General features: G+C 41.6%; 1 protein-coding gene and 1 pseudogene across 3 annotated transcripts in view; both read left to right on the top strand.

Annotated features, from left to right (window-relative positions):
- The window catches only part of CA10 (carbonic anhydrase 10 (inactive)), a 409,114-nt gene that overhangs the window by 189,528 nt on the left and 196,555 nt on the right, over nucleotides 1-23,031 (top strand). For all 3 annotated transcript variants that reach the window (XM_081805240.1, XM_081805238.1, XM_081805239.1), the window contains exon 4: nucleotides 3,449-3,591. In XM_081805240.1, the coding sequence (XP_081661366.1) occupies nucleotides 3,449-3,591 (143 nt within the window). The remainder of the gene's footprint in view (nucleotides 1-3,448; nucleotides 3,592-23,031) is intronic.
- Nucleotides 13,912-14,615, top strand: LOC102726958 (peroxiredoxin-1 pseudogene; annotated as a pseudogene).

The raw sequence follows: 23,031 nt of genomic DNA, 5'->3' as shown, positions 1-23,031 counted from the left end.
TTTCTCTTCTCTTTTTGATAAGTCTGGCCAGGGGTTTATCGATCTTGTTAATTCTTTCAAAGAACCAGCTCCTAGTTTCGTTGATCTGTTCTACTGTTCTCTTAGTTTCTATTTTGCAATGGTTGATGTTCAAAGCAGGTCAGTTTGAACCTTTGCACTTGAAATTTATTTTATCTGGAAAATAGGCACTGATGTTACTTTGGATTTGCCAAAAGAGAAACGGGAGCAGAGTCTTACAATGGCCAAGGCAACACTTAGCTCTGACACTCCTTGGCTCCAATAATCTGCCTTCGTGTGGAGCCTGCTGGGAAGGAAGGACTGGACCCTCTGCTGCAAAGGCCTTAATTTCATGTATGTGTTCAGGCCAGATGATCTGTAAGGTGGCTTCTATTTCTGAAGGACGGTGAATTCATGGCTGATTTGAAAATGAGCAGTCCAGTAGTGAGCAAACTTAGATAGCCCTTCAGGGGTGGAGCTAATGAACAGGGAGTGAGGGGCTCTCAGCTGTTCCTCCGTCATCTGAGCAGGTGGTGGGAAACAGACACATAGGCTCGACGGTGAAGTGGGAGTATAAAACCCTGAAACTTTGTCATAAAGAATGGCATGCCCAATAAAAGCCAAGGCAGATGTTTGCATAAAGTTTCTGTTGTTTGTGTTTTTGTGGGGGTGCTTTTGGGGTGTGAAGTTTATTAGGCCCCGCAGCATCTGCCTCCCCGTGTTGCCATGTATTAGCAGTCTTGCAACCCATTTATAGGGTTTGAATTATTTTTGGTAATGATTTTCAAGGGAATAGATGAGATGCAACCTGCACTTAGCTCTCACTACATTTATGATGCAGCTGCCTTCCGGGGAAAGCCCCCAGACATCATAGATGGCCCCGCTGTCAAAGAGGTGATGGTCTCACAGAGTTTTAAAGATCAAAGGAGGCTGTATTAGTTTCCTGCTGTGGCTATAACAAGGAACTATAACTTAGTGACCTAACACACCACAAATTTATTATCTTATAGTTCTGGGGGTGAGATGCCCAAAATGAACGTTGGGGGTCAGTATGCCAGTGTTCTTTCTGGAGGCTCTAGGGGAGAAAATCCCTTGCTTCGCCCATTCCAGCTTCTAGAGGTCACCTTGGCTTATATCCCCTTCCTCCATCTTCAATGCCAGTGTCTTCTGTCCTCTCTTTCCACCCCAAGATCTTTTCTCTATGCCTCTGACCCTCCTACACCTCTCTCTTAAAAAAGACCCTTGGGATTACATTGGGCCCACTCAGACAATCAGGGATAATCTACTCATCTCAGTACCCTTAACTTAATCATTTCTGCACAGTACCATTTGTTATGGAAGGTAACATCTTAGGATGTGAACATCTTTGAAGGAGGACCATTATTCAGCCTACCACACAGGCTATAGAGACCAAACCAAAGCCCAAAAGATAAATGATTTATCTAATCTGGGGCAGGGCCATAGCCGTATCCCTGGCATCCTCACATCTGCCATGTTTATGTGCATCACTGACAAAGACGGGTAGGAGCAGACACTGATGGGGACTTTATTTGCATAACAAGCTGAATGATTGGGGAATAAGTATAGGATTGTCAGTGATTTAAAAATAGCAGTTTAGAGGAGACAGAAGTTTATATTTTTAAAAATACATGTTTAATTCAAGAGCTTCCTTAAATATTATCATTTGGCTGGGGCATGCTACCTTCTGAAGATGTTAAATGACTTGCAGGGATAACATAACTTAAATAATGATGGGAAATGAAAGTGCCAAGGAACACATGTACAGTTTCTTCTCTTCTTTCTACCCCACCCCCTGTGCTTCTCTTTCTCCCTTTAGTACTCTACCCATGGCTGCCATTTGAGAATCAGTTAGAGATAGAAACCCAATTCAAACTCCTTAAACCAAAAGGAATGGAACCACCCAGTGGGCTTATTGCCATGGGTTCAGCCAAATTAAGTATTTGCCATATTTCACAAGGAAGTCCCCCCCTTATTCTGATGTTGAAACATTCTTCTAAGAATCTGAGGAACTTGTTTTTGGTTTTCCTCCCACTTCTGCCCAACAACGGCCTGTAACAAATAAAAGGTTGGTAGAATTTTAGATTTCAATAGTACTAGACATACCATCCAGCTCGATTCTTCTCCTGAATTATGGGTCTTTTATAGAGTCTCTTCGGCAGTTATTTGCACTACTCCTCTCTTGCCTCAATTTTCTCCATCCATGACATGAGAAGGAATGATGGCTGCTTAAAGTAAAGGCTGAATTAAATTTGAGTTCCTGAGAGGACAGGTGCATTTGAGAGGGTTGTGACTTGATTGTTAGGTTCATCTACTCTAGGAATCACTCCCTAACTCCACTACCACTATATCAGGGTTCGGTGCCCCTCACCTAGAGATTAATAACCCACTCACCTCGTTCTGCAACCCTCCAAGTGCCCCCACCCCCTGCAGTGTGGTAGTCATACATATCTGCCTTACTTGAAATTCACCTAACCCAGGGCTGGACGTGCAACAGGAACTCACTGTGCTGTTCATGGACACTGTGGATGGATGAGTGAGTGATAACCATATAAGCTCTTGGCCACATATTGGACACATGGATCCAGAGCCTCAGTGGAAATACTGAGCACAGGGGAAGGGGGCAGGAAAAAGCTGAAGATATAGTCTGTGATCTTCACTGACATAAAATTAGTAATTGGTTCCCCCTGCTCTGCTAACTTTCTTAAACAGAAGATAACTGGAAATCGCCTTAGAAATTTATTTTCATAGATGTTTTAATGGGACACGGAAGATGAGTAGATGATTCCCCTTTGGATATTTGCACCCAGCACTCCATGTCATTTTTTTCCTGCTTATCAAATGAACACATTCTTAAGCTGCTGGTACATTAGGTTAGTGACACAGTGCTGGATTAAACAAAGACAAAGTCATTTTGCCAAGCTCCTGTCTGGCATTGACTGGGGGTCATAAAAGTCATTCATTCCCTCAGTTTGGTTTTGACAGCCCACAGAATAACACCTTGTATATGTCAAATGCTACTTTCTTTTAAAAGCTTTAAATACCTTCTATATAGAACAAGGGTGATTCCCATATCATTCCTGCCACACGGAAAAGCAGAGCATCAGCTCAGGAATTACTAAATATTTGCTGTACTTCAAAAGATGATGTGGGTGGACTACACCTTCTTCCCATTAAGGCATTAATGCTAACTGTACTCATCAAAGAGGCCCCAAGATGAGTGGGTCTGAAACAAGAAAATCTGAAGGTAAAACTTAGAGAAATGGACCACAATCCAGGCCAAGAGAATATCCTAGTGACACCCAAGGGTCTCTATGGGTGGGAAACATCAGGTGGCTCTCTCTGATGTCACCACTTTGGTGCCATGGCTCTTTTTGCATTGTTTCTCGAACCTTCCACCCAGACTAATTCTACAATTTCTTTCTGTTTCTAGTTCCTTCTTTCTGGGGATTGGTGAACTCAGCTTGGAATCTTTGCTCTGTGGGGAAACGGCAGTCACCAGTCAACATAGAGACCAGTCACATGATCTTCGACCCCTTTCTGACACCTCTTCGCATCAACACTGGGGGCAGGAAGGTAAGCAGCCATGTTGCTTCCATTGCGAAGTTAAGGACGCCAGGAGATGCTGATTTTGAAAGCTAGTCTTCCAGGTCTCCATCTCCGTGATGAGTTTGTCTTTCCATCTAGGAGTAAAATCACAGACCTCAGGCCTACTGCCAACCAATATAATTATGTCTAAATTGTGCTTTCTCTCCTTAGCTAGTCAAACCCTCATGCTTCTAATTACTTTGTAACCCCTGGAGGTTGTCCAAGGCCCTATCCCTTGGTACCCCATGAAGGTCAGAAAGCAATGTTGCGTGCGTCCCAAGCATATCATGCTGGGAAAATCCCTCCTCTCAGAAACCTCTTTACTGGGGCTTCTTTTAACCTCAACAAAGTGGGGGGAAAATTGTTTTAACAAACATAAAGTCAGAAATGTATCATCTTGGAAGGAAAAACAAACAATCACCTTAGATGATTTATAAGAAAATCAACAATTAATCTTTCTAGGGGAATCTTGGCTCGCTAAGAATCCTAGCTCCTGCCCAGAAATGCTGAGTTATGCTTTGTGATTCTCACACCAGCGTCCCTCCTTCCCCCACCACACCCCGCGATGTGCTCCTCCTTAATTTTTGGAAGGACATAATGCCTGTGGGGTCTTCTTTTTGCTGGACTCTAGCATTTCTCTTGTGGGTTAATTTCTTTTTGGCTACCTTTTACTGTTGAGTAGTTCATTGAAGGTGGGAAATACACACACACAGCAAATTGTGTTTGAAGGTGATTTAGTTATTGTGAACTCAAGAGGAATGGAAAATCATTTGTGTCCAAGAAATTGGGAATAAAATTATGGACAACTTTTGTTACTGCTGGCAGCCGATTCTCCAGGGTTTGCGTTCCTTGGGCTCTGCTCTCTACTTACAGGGTCTGTTTGCCTTACTTACCATGGAGTTTGTTAGACAGTTTTTCCCCTTCTGATATATCGGAATGTATTTTTTCCTATTATATAACTGTCACCGAAAAACCAACGAAACAAACAAACCCAAAGTCCAATGACTGTTTTCGGAGATGTTAGTGACTTTGACTCAGGTCAGAAAGCGGGTTTTAAAAGGCATTGCACATAATTGAGACTATTTCTCTATGTAGTGTTTGTGTTCTATTTTAAATATGTCTTGAGAAGCATTTTTCTAGAAAAGTCCTATGTAGGTCATGTAGTTTATTGCTCTGATTCCATAGAAATTAACCTATCCAAATTATCATTCCATTTGAAGTTTTATTTTTATAAACTCTAAAGGGAACTTGCCATGGGTTCTACATACACCTCTCTCCTTCAAGTCATGAGCATGGGCAGGCTCACTGACCAGGATTCAGAAAGGGCAAGTTGCAGTTTTGACTTTTCAATCATTCTTTCCTTCTTGGAGAGGGTGATGGAGGGAATAATTGTATTCTAGACAAAGTGAGAAGCAGTAAAAATGCAGAATGAGGGCCCGAAATCAGCTACAAGATGACCAGCAAGACTGAAGCCCAGAGATCAAAGAGGAGGAGGAGGGAGGTAAGGATGGAAAAGGAAGATGGGGCCAAATCTAGAGGCTGTGTTAAGGAACCGGATCTTTTTCCTGAGTTATAGCAAGCAATTGAAGCATTTTTAGGTTAAGAGTACGTTGGACATGGGATGAGAAAAGTGGCAAGCTAACGCATATAATGGACACATAATTTTCACTTTTCCATCAGCCCATCTTAGAGGAAAATATTGATGTGAAAGAAAAAAATAATAAATTCAAGACACTTCTCCCTAAAATTTATTGGGAAAGAAGAGATGGGGGGGATAGCCTGATGTTAAAAAGCACTCATGTTTTGGTTTGGTATTTTTGTTGTTGTTGACAGAGATTTTTTTTTTTTTATATTTCCAATTCAGTAAAGTGTACCTGATCCAAATCAATTTTCAAATGCATTGGAGTTTGGAATTTTGGAAACATTTACTTTCGACGATGTAAATATTTATATCTGGCACGATTTGTGTTGTCAGCTGTTTGAAGAGCTGAGAACTGTCTGATGGTTTCCTTTGCATTAGCGAAAGGTGGAAAATAAAATATAGATGGTAGGAGGATAAACTAACTGGTAATGAAATGTCTAAACGTGATAGACAATAGCTAAATCATGTTTGCCAGCTTTTTAAAGGTGGTGTTTAATGAGTTGGAGATTTATTTTGGAAGTGAGTATTCAAATCACTGCTGTGAATTTAGTTTTGCCTTGAAGAAATGTGTATCCAAACCAAAAGGTTTAAAGACCACCCTGTAAGACTGGGAGGTTTTGTAGAATGTGGGCAAGGTGCCACGTTGTAAAGTCTGAGATCTGCTGGGTATCAGCATGTTAAATGCATCCCAGTCATTATGTGTTTAATGTCACATTCTTATCCATGAACATGATTCCTGCTCGTGTTTCAGTGAAACTCATGCCCAGACCCATGAAGCAGCATTGCTGCAATCTCGGACTTGTGTTGCTGTGTTTGTTTTAATGTGTCTGACCTGGTGTGGGGCTCAAATCATGAATTAAGGGCTTATCTTAGCATGAGCAAGGGCTGAAATTCAACCTGAATGCAAAAATACAAAGAATAATAATAGTTAGATGTCAATCAAAACATATTGTGTCTTGGATAACAAAGTATATTCATTATACTTGAATAATGGTATTTCTTTTACTTTTTTAGGTTGCTTCTTTTCTATGGTAATTCTTAAGCAATGTTTGGGTTGTTGTTGTTTTTTCTTGAAGGAGAGTGGTTTTTTTTAACCTAGTTGTTCATATCTGACACATAGGACTCTTATGGACAAAATTTTAAATAACTGTGCTTTTCAAACAATACTCACTTAAGGTTGGGTTGTGTATGGTCATAAGAATCTTACCTTGGAGTCAGTCTCCCACCCTTGACCCCATTCAACTTAACTCCTAGTAGTCTAAACTAATTTTTTTTTTAATCTTGGAGCTAATGAATCTCTTCTAAAGAAAGCTACTGAGTCAACTCAGGAATTAGAGTAGGCAGGTGGAGATAATTCTTCCTTCACGGTCTCAGATCATTTAAAATCCCTGTATGTAGGAAATTGGATTCTGACAACTGGTATTTTAAGCTCAGTTCAAGCCTGATTGACTGTTTTAAAGATGGAGACCGTTGGTAGTCAATGGACTTGTACAGATTCACATATATTTTTACCTTCCTTGTCTTTTTCCTCATGCCAAAGTGAGTATACGTTAAGTGTTTGTGTATTAAATTCTGTGTGCTATTCACCTAAGTAAGCTTCTTGGTGTAATTTGAAAATAACAGCGTAGAGTGTGAATGTTACTGAACAGCAAAATCTGAATGGCCTGGCTTAATCATTTGGGGATATAGTAGTTCTCTAGATATTTGTCTGGAGCATTCTCTGATACAGGTGGGTGCTGAAGGGTTTCTGGATTAAGAGGTGAGGTTAGTGTTCATGGAAGAGATATGGTTTGTAGATAACCTCTCTGCTGATCTGAAACATCTAAAAGAAGAAAAAACATGTTAAAACTGAGTCTAAAATCACTTGCTGATCCTACCATTTTAACCAAAAATCAGTTCCGGCATCCTTCCCCATCTTTTAGGTCTTTTAATAAAATGGACATCTCAGTAGTCAGTGACATGGGCATTGCTCATGAGAATTAAATATAAAAGGTAACTTCTAAAGTCATTCACTTAATGATCCCTATGTATTTAAAAAGCACCCATGCTATGCATAGAAAAGAGACGAAGATTAAGAGTAATATTGTTTCTTTCAACTTTTCTAAAGCTTCTAGATTTTCTGTAACAAGCTTGCATTAATTTAATAATCTGAAAAACACCCATAGATTTTTAATTCATCCCTTCATTTTAGGCAAAAATACAGAGTTGACAAATATGGTAGATGGAATAATGCCCTCTCCTAAAGATATGTATATCCTAATCCCCAGAACTTATAACTATGATATCTTACATGGCAGGAGGTATCTTGAAGATGTGATTAAGGTAAGCATCTTAAAATGGGAAGATCATCCTCTCTTATCCTGATGGGCCCAATGCAGTCACAGCGTTCTTATAAGGAATAGACAGAGGCAGGAAAGTCCAAGGCAGAGAAGGAGATGTGACAAAGGAAGCAAGATCAGGGTTATGCATTGCCATGAGCCAAAAGAATATGGGCAGCCTCCAGAAGCTGGAAAAGGGCAAAGAAACAGTTTCTTCCCTAGAGTCTCCAGAAGGAACACAGCCCTGCTAAAACCTGGATTTTAGCCCAGCAAAACTGCTTTTTGACCTCTGACTTCCAGAATGTAAGATGACCCTTTCAAGGAGACTGGTTGCAGCCCATGCAACCACAGGGATGGAACTGAGGACGAAAGACCCCAGCTGCACTCCTCGCTACCCCCACTTTGCCAGGCTCCCTCTGGGGAGAAGTCAGAGACCAAGACAAGACTGTTGATTCAGTCTACCTAAGCCAGCCTCCAGGCCACAGGGCAAGGTGAAGATAGATTGGAAGGGGCAAGAAGAAGACATCCTACGCAAGGCTGTACCCTTTATCTACATGACCGTTTGCAAATTTCCCATTAAATGAATATGAGGTAATAAAACTCATCATTACTTATAAAACTAGGTACAAATGTCTCAACCTGTCATTCATAGTCCTTGCAATATGGCCCCAAATCCCCCCTCCAGAGCTTTATTCCTCTTACATCTTATGCCTACATTTTGTTCCCAGTGAGACGGTGATACTTTTTTCTTAATTGACTGTATCTCACCTTTCCCTGTGATCTGTGCTTTGGCCACAGTGTAACCCTTCACCTGACGTACCTCTGTACCTCAGCACTCCCCATCCCTACCTTTTTATTATTCAGTCTCTCTGACACCAGTGCTGCCTCCACCATGATGCTCCTCTTGATGTCTTTCATGACTGGTGAAATCCCTCTTCATTTGCTTCTTTAAGTAACTTGCTTATATTTCATTTAGGACCTGAACCTTGGCCTGTAGTATATTAGTCTTACTTGCCTCATCTCCCCGTCTTAGATTAAGGGCTCCTCATGATAAATGCGCTTTCATATTTTCATTTTATATCCCTGAGGTTATCTGTGATGAGGCTGGTTGATTTGAACTGAACCAAGATTATCTTTGATCACCAAACAAAAGGTTTATGTGGAATTAGTGAAAAGTTGCTTTGACTTAAGGTGGGAAAAATATGAGAAAGTCCCATGATGAAAAGTAACCTTGCCATCAACAGAATCTGCCATTAGAAACTAATTTTCGATTATTGTACTTTTCCTGAAACATGGTCGAAACATGTTGAAAGAAATAGTGACTGTGAATTGGTTGGGTGCCTAAAATCTTATCACCTCTCTATTTTTTAAATTTCCACCATGAACCTGATAGCAAAATTTAGTTGACCACAATTAATCATTGCAGTGTCTACATTGCTATGTTTAGAAACCTTTTATGAGTAAGGCATTTATATTCCTTCAAGGACTTCACGATATATTAGGGGAAAAAATATAGATATACAGAAATTAAATCACAGTAGCTGATTTAAATAACTATTTGAGATAATAGTGGAAGAGAACCTAAGGAAACAATGAAATGATTAATTAGCAAATCAATCTTTTTGACATTAATATTTAAGGGTGGTAAGAAGTTGGGTTGGCTGAACCAGGCTTTATGGAAGTGCTAGAATGTGAGCTAGCATGGACAGGTCGGTGGAAAGAAATACTGTTTGCAGGAGGGTCTTTAAATGTTAGACGTTCTGGCTCCACGTGTGAAAGATTAAAGAAAATGTAAGGATACATCCATTTTGCCATCTAAATATGTTACCGTGGTGCTGGTTTTTATTGCATAACTGATATTAAACTTTCAATGATAAGTATTCTTTCCCATTTGGAACTCATTAGCTATCTTTAAGTACCACGGGTCTTTTTATATTGAAGCTCTGGTATGGAAATGACACCTATAATTTTACATGTGCTTGTGGGACACAGTAGATCTCCAAGAGCTGATGAAGAAGTGAATGTAATTCTTAATCATTTGTATTTTGTGGTTTGATAAGTTTTTTGACTTGCCATACTGACAATATCCTTTCTCAGAAGGAAACAATAAAGGGTCTCTTTATTTGACTCTAATTCTAACCAACAAGGAAAAGCAGCTCGGTGATATGGAATGGACAGTAAAATTCTGGAAGAAAGTGGATGTATTATCTTAGAAAATACGGTATTCCAAAGTAAAAAAAAGAATGCTAATAAGCATTGTCAGACATGGATCCTAAAACCTTCAAAAAGGCAGATTTTTGAACTATCATAGTTAAAGTAGATGTGATCTCTCTGCCTCATGGAAGGTAACTCTAGAGGACTAAGAAGCTCTTAAAAATGAAATTATGGCAATACAATTACAAATGATGATACCTCAGAAAAAGGAAGTGGTAGGAGCTAAGGCTACAGATGTGGCTGCACAGGGAGTTTTGCCAAAAATAATGTTTTTAAATGGCAGGGAAGAGATGTGAGAGAAAGGGCTTTATAGCCGAGGAGGGGGATGAAAGTGGAAGGAACCTGTAAAAATCATTTCAGGGAGAATAAGGTCCAGAATGAGTTTAGGGTGGCAGAACGAGAAGGTCTTTTAAAGTTACAGTTACAGGGAGAAGGAACATTAAGACATTATAGACCTTTGTTTGGGGGGTTGGGAGGGATAGAGACCCACAGATGTTCTGCTCTGGGTTTGGATTTTAGGTTTACCACTAACCACCCAAATATGAGAAGCCTAACCTCTCTGAGCTTCAGTTCCCTCCTTTGTAAAAGAGAGATCGTAATTGTACCCACCTTGCAGGGTTGTGGTGGTTGTGGTGGAGGGAATTACATGAAGTAACACGCTTAGTAGGCAGGTGGCTGTTCAAGTTCTCAGGCTGGCAGCTGTCGGAGAAGGAGATGTGCCACAATTGTTAGCTACTGGCTTCATCCCTTCGGGCTGCAGGAACAAACTGTCACTGACGGGGTGGCTTCTAAAGAATGGACTTCACAGTTTTGGAGCCTGGGAAGTCCAAGATCAAGGCAGGGGCATGGTCGCATTCCGGGGAGGGCCCCCGTCCTGGTTTACAGCCGGCGCCTTCTTGCTGAGTCCCCACGTGGTGTGAGCAGCCAGGGAGCTCTGTGGGGCATCTTTTCTAGGGGCACCAGCCCGGATCAGGAGGGCTCTGCCCTTATGACCTAATCACCTCCCAAAGGCCCCACCTCTTAATACCCCACCTTAGGGATTAGGATTTGAACATATGAACTTTCAGACCGTGGTAACTACCATCAGAGATGTGGCCATTAACGAGAAAACACAACGTAATCCTACCAGAGTTTCTCCATCAAAGAAACTAATACTCACTTTAGAATCCGTAACATATATGCTGAGAGGTGACGTGGATGACAGAATATGGAATCCAGAACCACCTTGCCAGCAACCCCTATCCAAGAGTTTGAAATTCAGTATGCATGAAGGTAAAGCTTTCCTCTCAGGCCCATCTTTATAAAAAGCTGCACAGATTCAGAGTGGGCTGGATTTGTTGTAAAATCACTACATGCGAAAAAAGTAGAGGAAGTTAATGGATAATGTGATCGGCATGAGTAAATAGCACAGGGAAGATGCCAAGAGACGAATTCAACCTAATTACGTAGTACATAAGGTACTCCTCCATAAGTGAGGTCATTGTCCTATACTAACCTTCAGGGAGAATAGAGTACCTGGGATACTGCAGTCAGATCCCTCAGTACTGATGGTTAGAATAACTAATGGAAAAGATGTTGACAAAGTGAAATGCAGAAAAAGGGGAACAAAGTAGTGATGAGAAGAATCAACCATTCTGTACGTTTTGTATTCAATTCTTTCTGAAAGGGTGACATTTTAAGATATAATTACAGGCGCCTTCTAATTATACCTGTCCTGTGCAGCCTCAGACACCGAAAACTAGTGCTGGTGTTTGGAAATGGCATGAACCAGACTTTATTTCAAAATAAGAGCTCAAGCCATGTGAAGGGTGAATGACCTCCATGTGTTACATTGAGAACCCCAGCACAAAAAGAGTTCCAGCAGGCACTGAAGTCCACGTGCTACTCTAGAACAAGCTCAAGCATCAGATGACAGCCTTGACCTGGCCTGGAATCCCCCTTCCAATCTAGAAACTACGAACAATGGTTAGATGGGCACATGGAACATGTTTGTTTGAGGCTGACCCCAGAATGAGGATTTAACTCCCAGCGGAGAACTCCCTTTAAAGCCCTAGCATTGGTTTGGAAGAAACCTGCCTTGTCCTCTTTCTCATCCGCTATCAAAATTACTCCTCAAAGTGTTGGATACCGGACTCTTTCTCCTTTAGGATATTTTGCTCTGAGTTGCTAAAATGGAGGATCCAGGGAAAATGAATGTTACAAGAAAGGACTTTGATTAAAGATAAAGAAACGAGGCCAAGGTAATTGTGTTTATGCTCAGAGCAGAGCGTTTTGCAGGCAGTGGAAGGTTTCAGGGCCTTGTGATGAAAGATAAGCAAAATGTGAGAGACTGATGCTGTATCCTAAGTTGGGGATGGGCTCAGAGCAAAGGTGTTCTGTGGTTGGCATCAGGTTCTCGTGCACAGTCGCCTAGCTTAGAGCTGGGCTCAGGATTACTGCTCAGCGTCTCAGCAGTTGCTTGGAATGTGTCCCTCTTGACATTGCCCACAGAATCAATGCAGTCATTAGGCAAGCCTTTGAAGGAAACACCTGGACGTTGGCTTTAGTATTTTATAAATACATCTAGTTCTGTGTCTTTCTTTATTCCTCTTGTGAGTATTAGAAAAGACTTTGCTTTCCCTTCCTGCTTCTTGGTCTGTGTCTCTCTCTATCTCTCTGTCTCTCTCTCTCCCTTCCCCCCCCCCACTTACCTTCCTCTTCTCAGTCATTCTGTCTTGTTCTCCTACCCTTTTCTCCCCTCCCCTGTCTCCTTTCTCCCATTCACCTTGTCCCATTCCTCTGCCCCCCTTTGCTTTCCTCCCTCCTTCCTCCTGGTCCTGGGTTCATGTGACCAAGGAACCCGTGCCTTCTGTCTTCTGCATCAGGGTGAAATAGGTACTGCCCTTTCCTACTTTTAGAAAGATTGACAATTCTATGATTTTGGTGGCAACACTTAAATAAAAGAAAATTCAAGTTATCCGAGGACGGAGCACAATTTTTATGAGAGAGTATGCGGGGAATTGACTCAAGAAATCTAATGAATTTAGAGGCAGATGAATTCCCCAGGAATTTCATGGGTGTTAAGTATCAATCACATGGTACCATCTTCGTTGTCTGGTTACTTGATTCCACAGATGAAACCAACAGGCATTTGGCAAATTAACTGCCCTTTCAAATAGGTGACAAAATGTCATACTCACACTGCTTGTAGTTCAGCTCTTTTGCCATTCATCTAAAAATGAGGTAGAAGAGCAAGAGAAAAGGGAAAAACATGGCCTAATTTTTACTTCTCCCACTTTGTGTTATCTCTCAAGCATTCCAGAACAAGTGTCTCCATCACAGTCAAGAGGATAAAACTGGCAGAACACCTGGGTGACACAGAAACAGTCATATACCCAAGAGTTCTGAATTTTGATATTAAAAATCTGATATCAGTTATACATTCTCTCCAAGAAGGCTCTGAAATTGGCCAGTCTTCTCCTTGTAAGCCTGGTCATTTGGCTGCATAGACCAGCCAAGCTCTCCCTACCTGAACTTCAGAGACTTTGAGTCCAGTTAAAGGGCCATTGTTGCCTAGAAACCAGATTATCTTTGGTCTGAAAATAAAAATAAATAATTTCCCCATCATTTCAGGGGGAAAAAATGAAGTAGATTCTGTATGAAGGACTTAAGAAAATACAAATTTTCTTCTAATTCTGCTTTTCTGAAATGAAAGAATTACATTAAAACTGGAAAATTAGAATAAAAGGTATGATTTGGGGAGTCTATGCATCATTAACAATTGAACATCTGAGCAATGATCAGACTTTTCATTTTTCTTATGAAAATTTATTTTTTTAAAGATTTATTTATTTATTTATTTATTTGAGATAGAGAGTGTGTGTGTGAGTGGGGAGAGAGGCAGAAGGGAGAGAATCTTCAAGCAGACTCCCTGCTGAGTGTGGAGCCTGACGCAGGGCTCAATCCCAGGAGCCTGAGATCATAAACTGAGATGAAATCAAGAGTCAGATGCTTAACCAACTGAGCCACCCAGGTGCCCCAATTTTTTCTTATGAAAATTTAATGTCATATAGAAGCAACCTTATTAATGTCTCATGAAGGATTAAGAATAATTAAAATAGGCGTCTTCTTCCTGCCTTGTCTTCGGCATTTTTGTTCTCAGAGCCGCTGAGAGCAAGATGTCTTCAGGAAATGCCAAAACTGGGCATCCTGCCCCCAACTTCAAAGCCACGGCTGTTATGCCAGATGGCCAGTTCAAAGACCTCAGCCTATCTGACTACAAAGGAAAATACATTGTGTTCTTCTTTTACCCTCTTGACTTCTCCTTTGTGTGCCCCACGGAGATCATTGCTTTCAGTGACAGGGCAGAAGAATTTAAGAAACTCAACTGTCAAGTGATTGGTGCTTCTGTGGATTCTCATTTCTGTCACCTGGCATGGATCAGCACACCCAAGAAACAAGGAGGACTGGGACCCATGAACATTCCTTTGGTATCAGACCCCAAGCATACCATTGCTCAAGACTATGGAGTCTTAAAGGCTGATGAAGGCATCTCGTTCAGGGGCCTCTTTATCATTGATGATAAAGGCATCCTTAGGCAGATCACGGTACATGACCTTCCTGTCGGCCGCTCTGTGGATGAGACTCTGCGACTGGTTCAGGCCTTCCAGTTTACTGACAAGTGTGGGAAAGTGTGCCCAGCTGGCTGGAAGCCTGGCAGTGATACCATGAAGCCTGATGTCCAGAAGAGCAAAGAATATTTCTCTAAGCAGAAGTGAGCGCTGGGTCATTTTAGCGCTGGGCTGCAGTGGGTGGCCATGAAAACAAAATCTCTTTTGTACTATTGTTATGCTTAGAACATAAGACTTTAGACTCTGTGCAGATGTGGTATGGGGACAGGATGGGCCTTTCCTGCAGGGGTTGGGGAGGCCAGCCTTTCTTCCTCTGGAGAGAAGGGCCTGAGCTGTTATGGGGCAGGCCAACTCTTATGTACAGTAATAGGGCATCACTTTTTGCCTTTTGTTGTTTCTATTAAACTTGAACTGAGAAAAAAAAAAGAATAATTAAAATAATCCATTTCTTTCCAATATCTCATATTTTTATCATTTTAGAATGTAGGTGTTCTAATCCCCGTTCTGTACTATGTTAGGGCCAAGATCTAAACTGTATGAAAAGTTAAGAGCAGCCAGTTTATTTTTCCATTTCCCCACCTCCCCACCCCAATGTTGTAGTTACGTCGGATGAGTAGGCATATAGATCTAATGTAGACCATAATGACGATCATTAATAATGCCCTATTGAATACTGGAAATTTGCAAAGACAGTAGATTTCAGGTGCTCTCACCAACAACAAGAAAATGCTAACCCTGAGTAGATGGATAGGTTAGTTTTACTGTAGTAGTCATTTAACAGTGCATGTGTATATCAAATCCTCATGTTGCACACCTTACATATATGCAATTTTTATTGAAAAGGTAAATAAAAAATGTTCAGAGATTAGCTAGCTCAGCCTAGCATCTGTTTTTCTCATACAATAAACCTGGTGTCTATTCAGTAAGACGTTTTGCTAATGTTGCCTACTTCGTGTTCTGAACAGATTCTTTTCTCTGTTTACTAAGATCTTCACCAGATGTGACACAATATAATATTAGTCATTTCTGGCCCTTAGCCCTGAAACCCACATGCTCTGACCATATATACAAAACATGTTTACATATGATATCATATGATGAAGGGGCATGATCTCATTTTTACCGAGAAGTGAAAGCATACACACATACTGCATGGTGCATTGGAGTCAATGGAAACCTGTCAAACTAGCAGCATCTCACCTCCTGAAAATATTTTCTCCCACCTTCATATCACAAATATGCCTCACATCAAATTCTATGGAGCAGAGATTTTTCCTCATTTGCATTTTCCTCTGAAATATTCAGAAAATATTTCTTCTTTTTTATTTCAAGTTGAGGGAAGCGACTTTTTTTCTTTTAAGCCAAGTAGCTATTTTCATTGATTTCTCACTAGAAGCAACATGCATGGCTTGTGCTGGGATAGGAGGGATTATGCAGTACATACAGCTATTTATAGTTACTATTTAGTGCCCGTGTGCTAGGTAGGTTTGAATATAGAAAACAGCCTAGTGCTTGAAGACTCCCAAATTATTTATTTTGAGCTTGAGAGACTCTGATAGAATAAGATTTGGGCAAAATTATCAGTTCAAATTAAGTGTTGTGTCACCCCTTCAGAGTCCAATGCTTCCCCAAGCCCAAGTTTTTAGAGCCTGAGATGCAGCTTCCTGAACCAATGAATTGCTGAAGAAGGGTTCTCAAGTGAGAAATGCAAAGGAGTGGGGGCAGCAGAGCAGGGAAGAAGTTCAGCAAAGATGGGAGTCCACCTGGAGTCCAACTGGAGCCGGATCCCACAGGGAGCTCTTGAGCATGAATGGCACCGCTGTTCTTGCAGCCTTCTACTTACTCTCACGGGCCAGGGAGGCAGTCTAAGGCGGGTATAACATCGCTGGTGTTCCCAGGCAAGGCGGCTCACGTGCAGTGTTGCACTGGAGAAGCTCACTTACACTGGCTTTCCAGAGCCCATCCGAACATCTCTTCCCCCCTCTACATTCAGTGACATCAAGTTGGTAACTTGAAATCCCCATGGTAAGTGTGTTTATACCAAAGAAATCTGCCAATGCTACACAACAGGGCCTTTTTTCCCCAGAAAGCTGGTTGGTAAATATTGACCAGCGCACCGCGATTCTTATAGGCCAAGGGCAATTCCCAAGAGGAGGGTGAGGTGATTGCAGCCAACACTCAGAGGAGCTGAGAGACCTGCTCACTCTCCCAGAAAAGGGGATCTGAGGGGATCACCAACAGCATCTGTGATAACTAGTGTTAGAAGTTTTAGATTCGCTATAAATATTCATATTGGAAATGACTCCAATGACTGTGTTAGCCTCCTTAACTATCATTCCACTTGGGCTGCCCTGTACTCTACCCTCCCCAAGCCCAGTCTCCACTAACTGGGGAGGAGGTGGGAAGCATAGAAATGAGTAGATGGAATTCTGACGTTCCTTACCTTCATTCTGATTCCTCTTTTAATACATCGTCTTTCCTTGGTTGCCTTCTACAAGCCCACATTACTCCTAATCATGTCTTTGCAAAGTAAGGTTGGCATATGGAGACAGCTTTTACCCAATGCCCTGGCAATCACAAAGCAATGTCACCAAGAACTTTTCCAGTTTAAGCTGCCACTGCCCCAGAACTAGGGATGTCCAGGGCTATTTCACAACCCCAGTTCCCCAAACCCACCCCCCAGCTTCTTGTCAGTGATAGTATGTTTCCAGAAGAATAGCATACAACACTGTAAACACATGCAATAAACATATTTGCAGGAGCAAAGGGAAGAAATGGGGAGGAGCTTCTGGGCTTTTCCAAGTGATCCTTATTCAACACATTGCCTTGTGATGATGATTTCACAGTTTCTGATTCTAAAAGGTATGCTTTTTAAAAAAATCTGAATAAGACTGAGGAAATAGCCCTGTGCCAGGTAGTTTTGAGTCCATGCTGTTCAATCAATTCGACGTATTACTAGCATTTTTCTCAAGAGTGTAATATACAACAACTGCCAAGCTTTCCTTTTGCGATTACAAAAAGGACAGATACTGGAGTGAGCCATATTTCAGCACTGCAGGGATATAAAAAATGAACTGCTAAAAACGGCCCAGGAGGAATGAATAGCAATAAGACATCAATGTCATCTGTATACTGATTTGTGATGAATTTCCAAAAGGCTTAATGGTATGATGCTATGATATATAGGGGCTTCCTGAAAGTTAATAACTGTAAGTTACCCACTTGGAAGAATGTAATGGAGGAAAGCAAGTGATCACAGATAATACATAAATAAGTAACTTCACTAATATAGTCAAACTGTTCTGTGTGTTCTGGATTGCGACACTCTGTGATTAGAAACATAAAATTCAAAGGATTGTGAGGACAGAAGAAGGTCAAACGTTACACAAACACCCATAATCATACGTTTGGTAAAGCCTTTAATTTGCCTTTCAAAGACTGGCATCCATATAGTGAAGATAAAAGTGTATACCTTGATCACCTTTCGGAGGTGAATTAACCTCAGCCAGAGTCCTTTGATGCAAATTCAAGTGGGAGCAACAGAATCTTGCCTCTCTGCAGCCTGTTTGTTTGGACGAACATGTTGTTCTTGCTAATTACCACGTGGTCTGGCATTTCCCTTGTGGGTTGTGTGCTTAAAACACCAACAGCTCTGAGACATAGGGTCTCGAATAAGGGTAACCCCTTTCAACCTGCAGTCTGGGCTCATTTGGCCCACTTCTTTTCATGGCCGTGGCTGACAAATTCTGATTAGCAGTGAAGTGCATGGCACAAAGAAAACACTCAATAAATGTTTATTGAATGAAATGATACATAGATAAGTGAAAAAAAAAATGCCCCAGATCCTGGAATTACAAATAGATGGGAAGAGAGAAAGGAAGTAGATTTATTGAGTACCTACCACATCCATTGATACATACATATTTTATCTCATTTAATTCCCCAAACAATCTGAGATGGTCAGTTTTGCAGACCCGGAAGCCGAGATGTACAGTTGTTACATAATTTACCTAGAGTTACAGGGGCGACAAGAAAAAGAGCTGAGTTTTAGCCTCAGCTCGTCTGCCTGAAACACTGTGTCCCTTTCCAGAATGTTGCACTAAAGCTGAAGACAGGGGAAAAATACCCTCCAATATAGCCTGGATTCAGGAAGGAGAGGGTCTCAGATCAGAAGAGCCCTGATTTCCTCCTCTTTGCCATCATTTGAGAGAATGAGGGAAGGTGATGCCCTGTGCTGGGTTCCTGCCATGCTCTGCCTGTTAATTGCATCTCTGCAGCCTGTTTGTTTTGGCTCTAGCATCATACGTATTTTATCCTTCGAGGTGATGCTCTAGGTCTGCTTTGTTATCTGGCTGCCACTCTCCTCCCTAGCAAGGTGGCCAAGCACATACTGAATGTCATTTCTAAATGGGTAGTTAATTTTCCTACAGCCTTCATCAAAGAAGTGCCACCTAAAATGCCCCAGATAGTTACTGTCATCACCGTACCAGATCTGGTAGCTCTAGAGTCAGGAGAAGGACACAGTTTTAGTTTCGAGGACACGGACATGAGTGTTTTCTCTCTGTTTACACAGTGGCAGTGTTTTCTGTGTCTTCCGTTTGCTCTGCTCCGTTTCCCTTGCTTTGCGCTGAGGACACGCCATGGTGCTTCTGCATGTAGGGTATTCCTCCAAAGAACAAGAATTGCACGGTGGAAATCCCGGTAGGCACATTTCCATGTTCCGCGGGGCTCATGGCAGATCAAGAGAAACTTTTAAAGTCACGAGCCTCAGAGGACTGGCCAGTGTATATGGCCTGTCCCTGTTTCTTCTGGGCACTCATCCTTTAAGTCATTTCATATGATGTGCATAATTTAACAGGGGCAAAGCTGGTACACCCCTGCCATTCATTTCTCAGCCTGCCCTTAGTTCTCTGTGGATCATAATGATGATAATGGATGGAAATTTTAGGTTTGTTCTTCTCCACATCCAGTGTTAAGACTGAAAGGAATTCGGGCACCTGGGTGGCTCAGTTGGTCAAGCGACTGCCTTCGGCTCAGGTCATGATCCTGGAGTCCCTGGATCGAGTCCCGCGTCGGGCTCCCTGCTCGGCAGGGAGTCTGCTTCTCCCTCTGACCCTCCCCCCTCTCATGTGCTCTCTTTCATTCTCTCTCTCTCAAATAAATAAATAAATAAAATCTTTTAAAAATAAATAAATAAATAAATAAATAAATAGACTGAAAGGAATTCAGAGGTGACCCTCAGTTCTCCAGGCATCTCGGGAATGGGACAGTCAAAGCAAAGACTTAAGATGACAATGGTTTCTGGCTCACGTCCATGGTCTAGACCATTGCTGGGAGCTTACCCCAGCCTCCCAGGTCCATCCCTTCTGTGTGGCCCCGGGTGACTTGGGTGACTCGTGCTTCCTGGGAGTATGTGTGGGTGGGGTCACTCCTCCCCCTGCGACCCCCCTCCCCGGTACTCTGCATGGCTCTTGCAGGCACTGCTGAAACATGAATGATCACTCCCATCCTGACAGTGGTATTTCTCCAAAGCCTCTGAAGACCTTTATCCCAAGCCCGACTGGTCTGACCGTGAACTTTCTTTTGAGTCCCTAGAAGATAACATGGCTTTTCCAATTCCATAGGAGCCTCTGAATTTATACCAAGACCCTAGGGACTTTGCCTGGAAGCGCTTTGAGTGACTATGCCTGGTGGGAATCAGATGTGAAGCTCTCAGTCACCAGCAGAAGGATACCTCATCTCAAACATGTGTCTTTATGCTCTCTTCTACCTCTAAGTAATTCACCCAGCCTCCCGTCCCCCAACTACCAACAACTGGTTTCTTTCTCCTTGTTTTTCTTGAGACTGTCATTGTCTACTCCAAAATCCTCTTTGCTAGTTTCCTGAGAATGCCCTGAAACCTTTATGTAAATTGTCTCTCAGAGGCTAGAATCAATACCCTTGCGATGCCACAAGAATATGCAAATTAAGCTAGGCTAGTACTTAACTCCCAGTGCTCAGGACATTCCTCCCCCATCTTGCCAGTTGAGAGGAAGCCTTTATGAATGTATGCCCTTTACTCTGCCCCTTACCTTCCACCTGCCCCCTGCTATGAAGAGTGAGCAAAGCCACAGGGTTGAGCTTTCCTTCCTGGAACTGAAGGATATTCATTCCTAGCACAGACTGGTGAGCTACCAGAGCCCTGTGAATTGTTTTGAATGCTATTAATGTGCGTGCAGCATTATTAGAAAGTACGTTGAGTTTTAGATAGATATTTTATTCTTTTGTTACCAAGGCTTTTCAAAAGATAAAATATACAATATACTGCATGGAATATATGAAAGTTCAATAAAATATGATAATGTTGCTCCACATGCTGTTCTCTTGGGTATGATATCAGGAAAATATTTTCCCCTGACAAGCCTCTTATAATGGATGAAAATATTCCCTCTCATTGCACCTACAGTGCAAGGTTTGAGGCATATTATTGGAGTCAGGTAATCTGCCTCTGAAATACTGGTATTTGAAAAGCAAATTTAAGGCTTAGGACATTTCGCTTTATGATCATTGACACTGATGTTAGTAAACTCTTTCTCTAGCTATGAAGAAGAGAAATGGCAGGCAAGTTGGGTTGTTGTTTTTTTTTTCCAGTTGCCATTTGCTTTTTACTGACTGCACCATATGGAGCACAGTAAATAAACTATGAGGATAGCAGGATGCAGAGAAAAAAGGAATGCGCTTAGACTCTAACGGCCTTAAGCAAGTTACTTTATCCCCTTGAGCCTGTTTCCTGATCTATCCAGTGGAGTTAATATTAAAGAATCACAGATTGTTGGAATGCTCCCATCATTGTGCCTAGCACCTAGTGTTTCCATAATTTAATTTTAATTTAACAGAGAAATAGCTGACCCTGGAAATTAGGTCACCATAGTAATGATGCCCATGTAATAATATGTACTCATGCAATAATATGCTTGTGATTTGAAGTCAATTTTATTTATGCCATCAATATCAGTGTACTTTTTTGTCCATAAAAAGAGGTAAAAGGTGGTACATATAACATGGTAAAACATATAGTAGATGATAAGCTTTGAGCAGAATATCTTTTTCCTTCTGCCCTAGATTCTCCAGCTGGGGCTCTGTAGATTATGTTGACAAAAGACAGATTAACAAGAGAGAAACAAACAGAAGTTTATTAACATGTGTGTGACGCCTATTAATACATGGAAGTAATACAGGGATAGAGATGAGTAACTCAAAGGGATGGTTCGAATTGGGGATCTATGTAACTAACTTAGTAGGGGAAAGGGAGGGGAAGAGAGGGCACTTACAGAAAAACAAATGGCTTTTTGGAAAGATAAATGGGCTCTTAGGAGACGGGATGGGAGATAGGATAGTTTGTGACGTCTTTCTGAGTGTGGTGTTGTTCCAGAAGAGAAATTAAAGTTACTTCAGGCGAGGGCTTTATGACAGTTGAGTTCTTTGGGGAGGCTCTGCTTTTAGGAAGATAAGGGACATCAGGAACCCAAATGAGTTCTGCTCAAAATAATTCTTAAGCCAAACTGGCTTATTTTGGGGCTGCGTGTCCTGGTCCCCATCAGTGAGAGCTAGACTTCTTAGTCTTCATGGAGTACAGTCTTCATGTGTTTTATAATCTGGCATATATTTAACCATGTCTAGTGATCTATCTTGCTTATTCCTGAAACCGTGTAGGATTTGGCTCATTGTAGGTGCCCAATAAATATGCACTGAAATTGTTGGTAACCTCTTGATAAATGTTTATGGTATTTAATCTGGGCTCGGATGACCAAAGTAGGTTAAAAAAGATATGCAGAAATGTGGATGTTATCATTTTAATTCCCATGGTGACCCCCAGGAAAGGACAAGTAGGTAATTCAGATCTTTACTGATTGAACAAAGTAATCTCCATCATATCAAATGATTAGTGCTTAACAATAGATCAGCCAGACTTGTACTTGGGTTTCTAGACTCCTCTTAGTAGCTCTTTACTATTTTGTCCCACTTCTTCTAGCTTCTTCTGGATTGTCCTTTTGTGTCACTCCAGCCAACAGTCTCAACTCACTCTCCCATCTGTGCATGATGGGCCAAATAGACACAGTATTGTGTCCCAGTACACAAGGGTCCACCTAACCTGTCAACTAATGGGTCTCTCAATGCCAGGCAGAATGAACCACCTCCTCTACGATGCACTTGCTGGGTATGTGACTGTCCCAGGATCAGTTCATTTGCCAGCAAGCAAAAGGCAGGTCTGCTGTCAACTCTATAAGCTGTATATTGGAGTAAACATCAGAGAAGTAAACAGTTATAATTCATCCATTACATTTGGTTATGCAAATAATACCCTTGATCATTCTCTGACTTAACCTTCACAACTTCGTGGCATAGTCAAGGCAAGGTATTAGCAAGCTATTGCCACAATAATGCTATTTAATAGCATTACTTAACAAATAACTACAAAATCTCATAAGCACGTATTTCTTACTCATGGGTCTTCAGGTCTGCCGGAGCCAGGTCTTATTCAAGTCAAGGTCAGCTAGGCTTTGTGGCCCAGGCTGAAGGGGCAGCAACTACCTAGAGCATGACCTTTTAGCTGAGATCAGAAGTTCTCAGAGGGGGAAGTGAAAGCACACAGGACCACATAAGC

The sequence above is a fragment of the Leptonychotes weddellii genome, chromosome 15, assembly GCF_054177405.1.
Source record: "Leptonychotes weddellii isolate Sample4059 chromosome 15, ASM5417740v2, whole genome shotgun sequence".
In the NCBI taxonomy this organism is placed as follows: Eukaryota; Metazoa; Chordata; class Mammalia; order Carnivora; family Phocidae; genus Leptonychotes; species Leptonychotes weddellii.
This window is presented reverse-complemented; position numbering and strand designations above follow the sequence as displayed.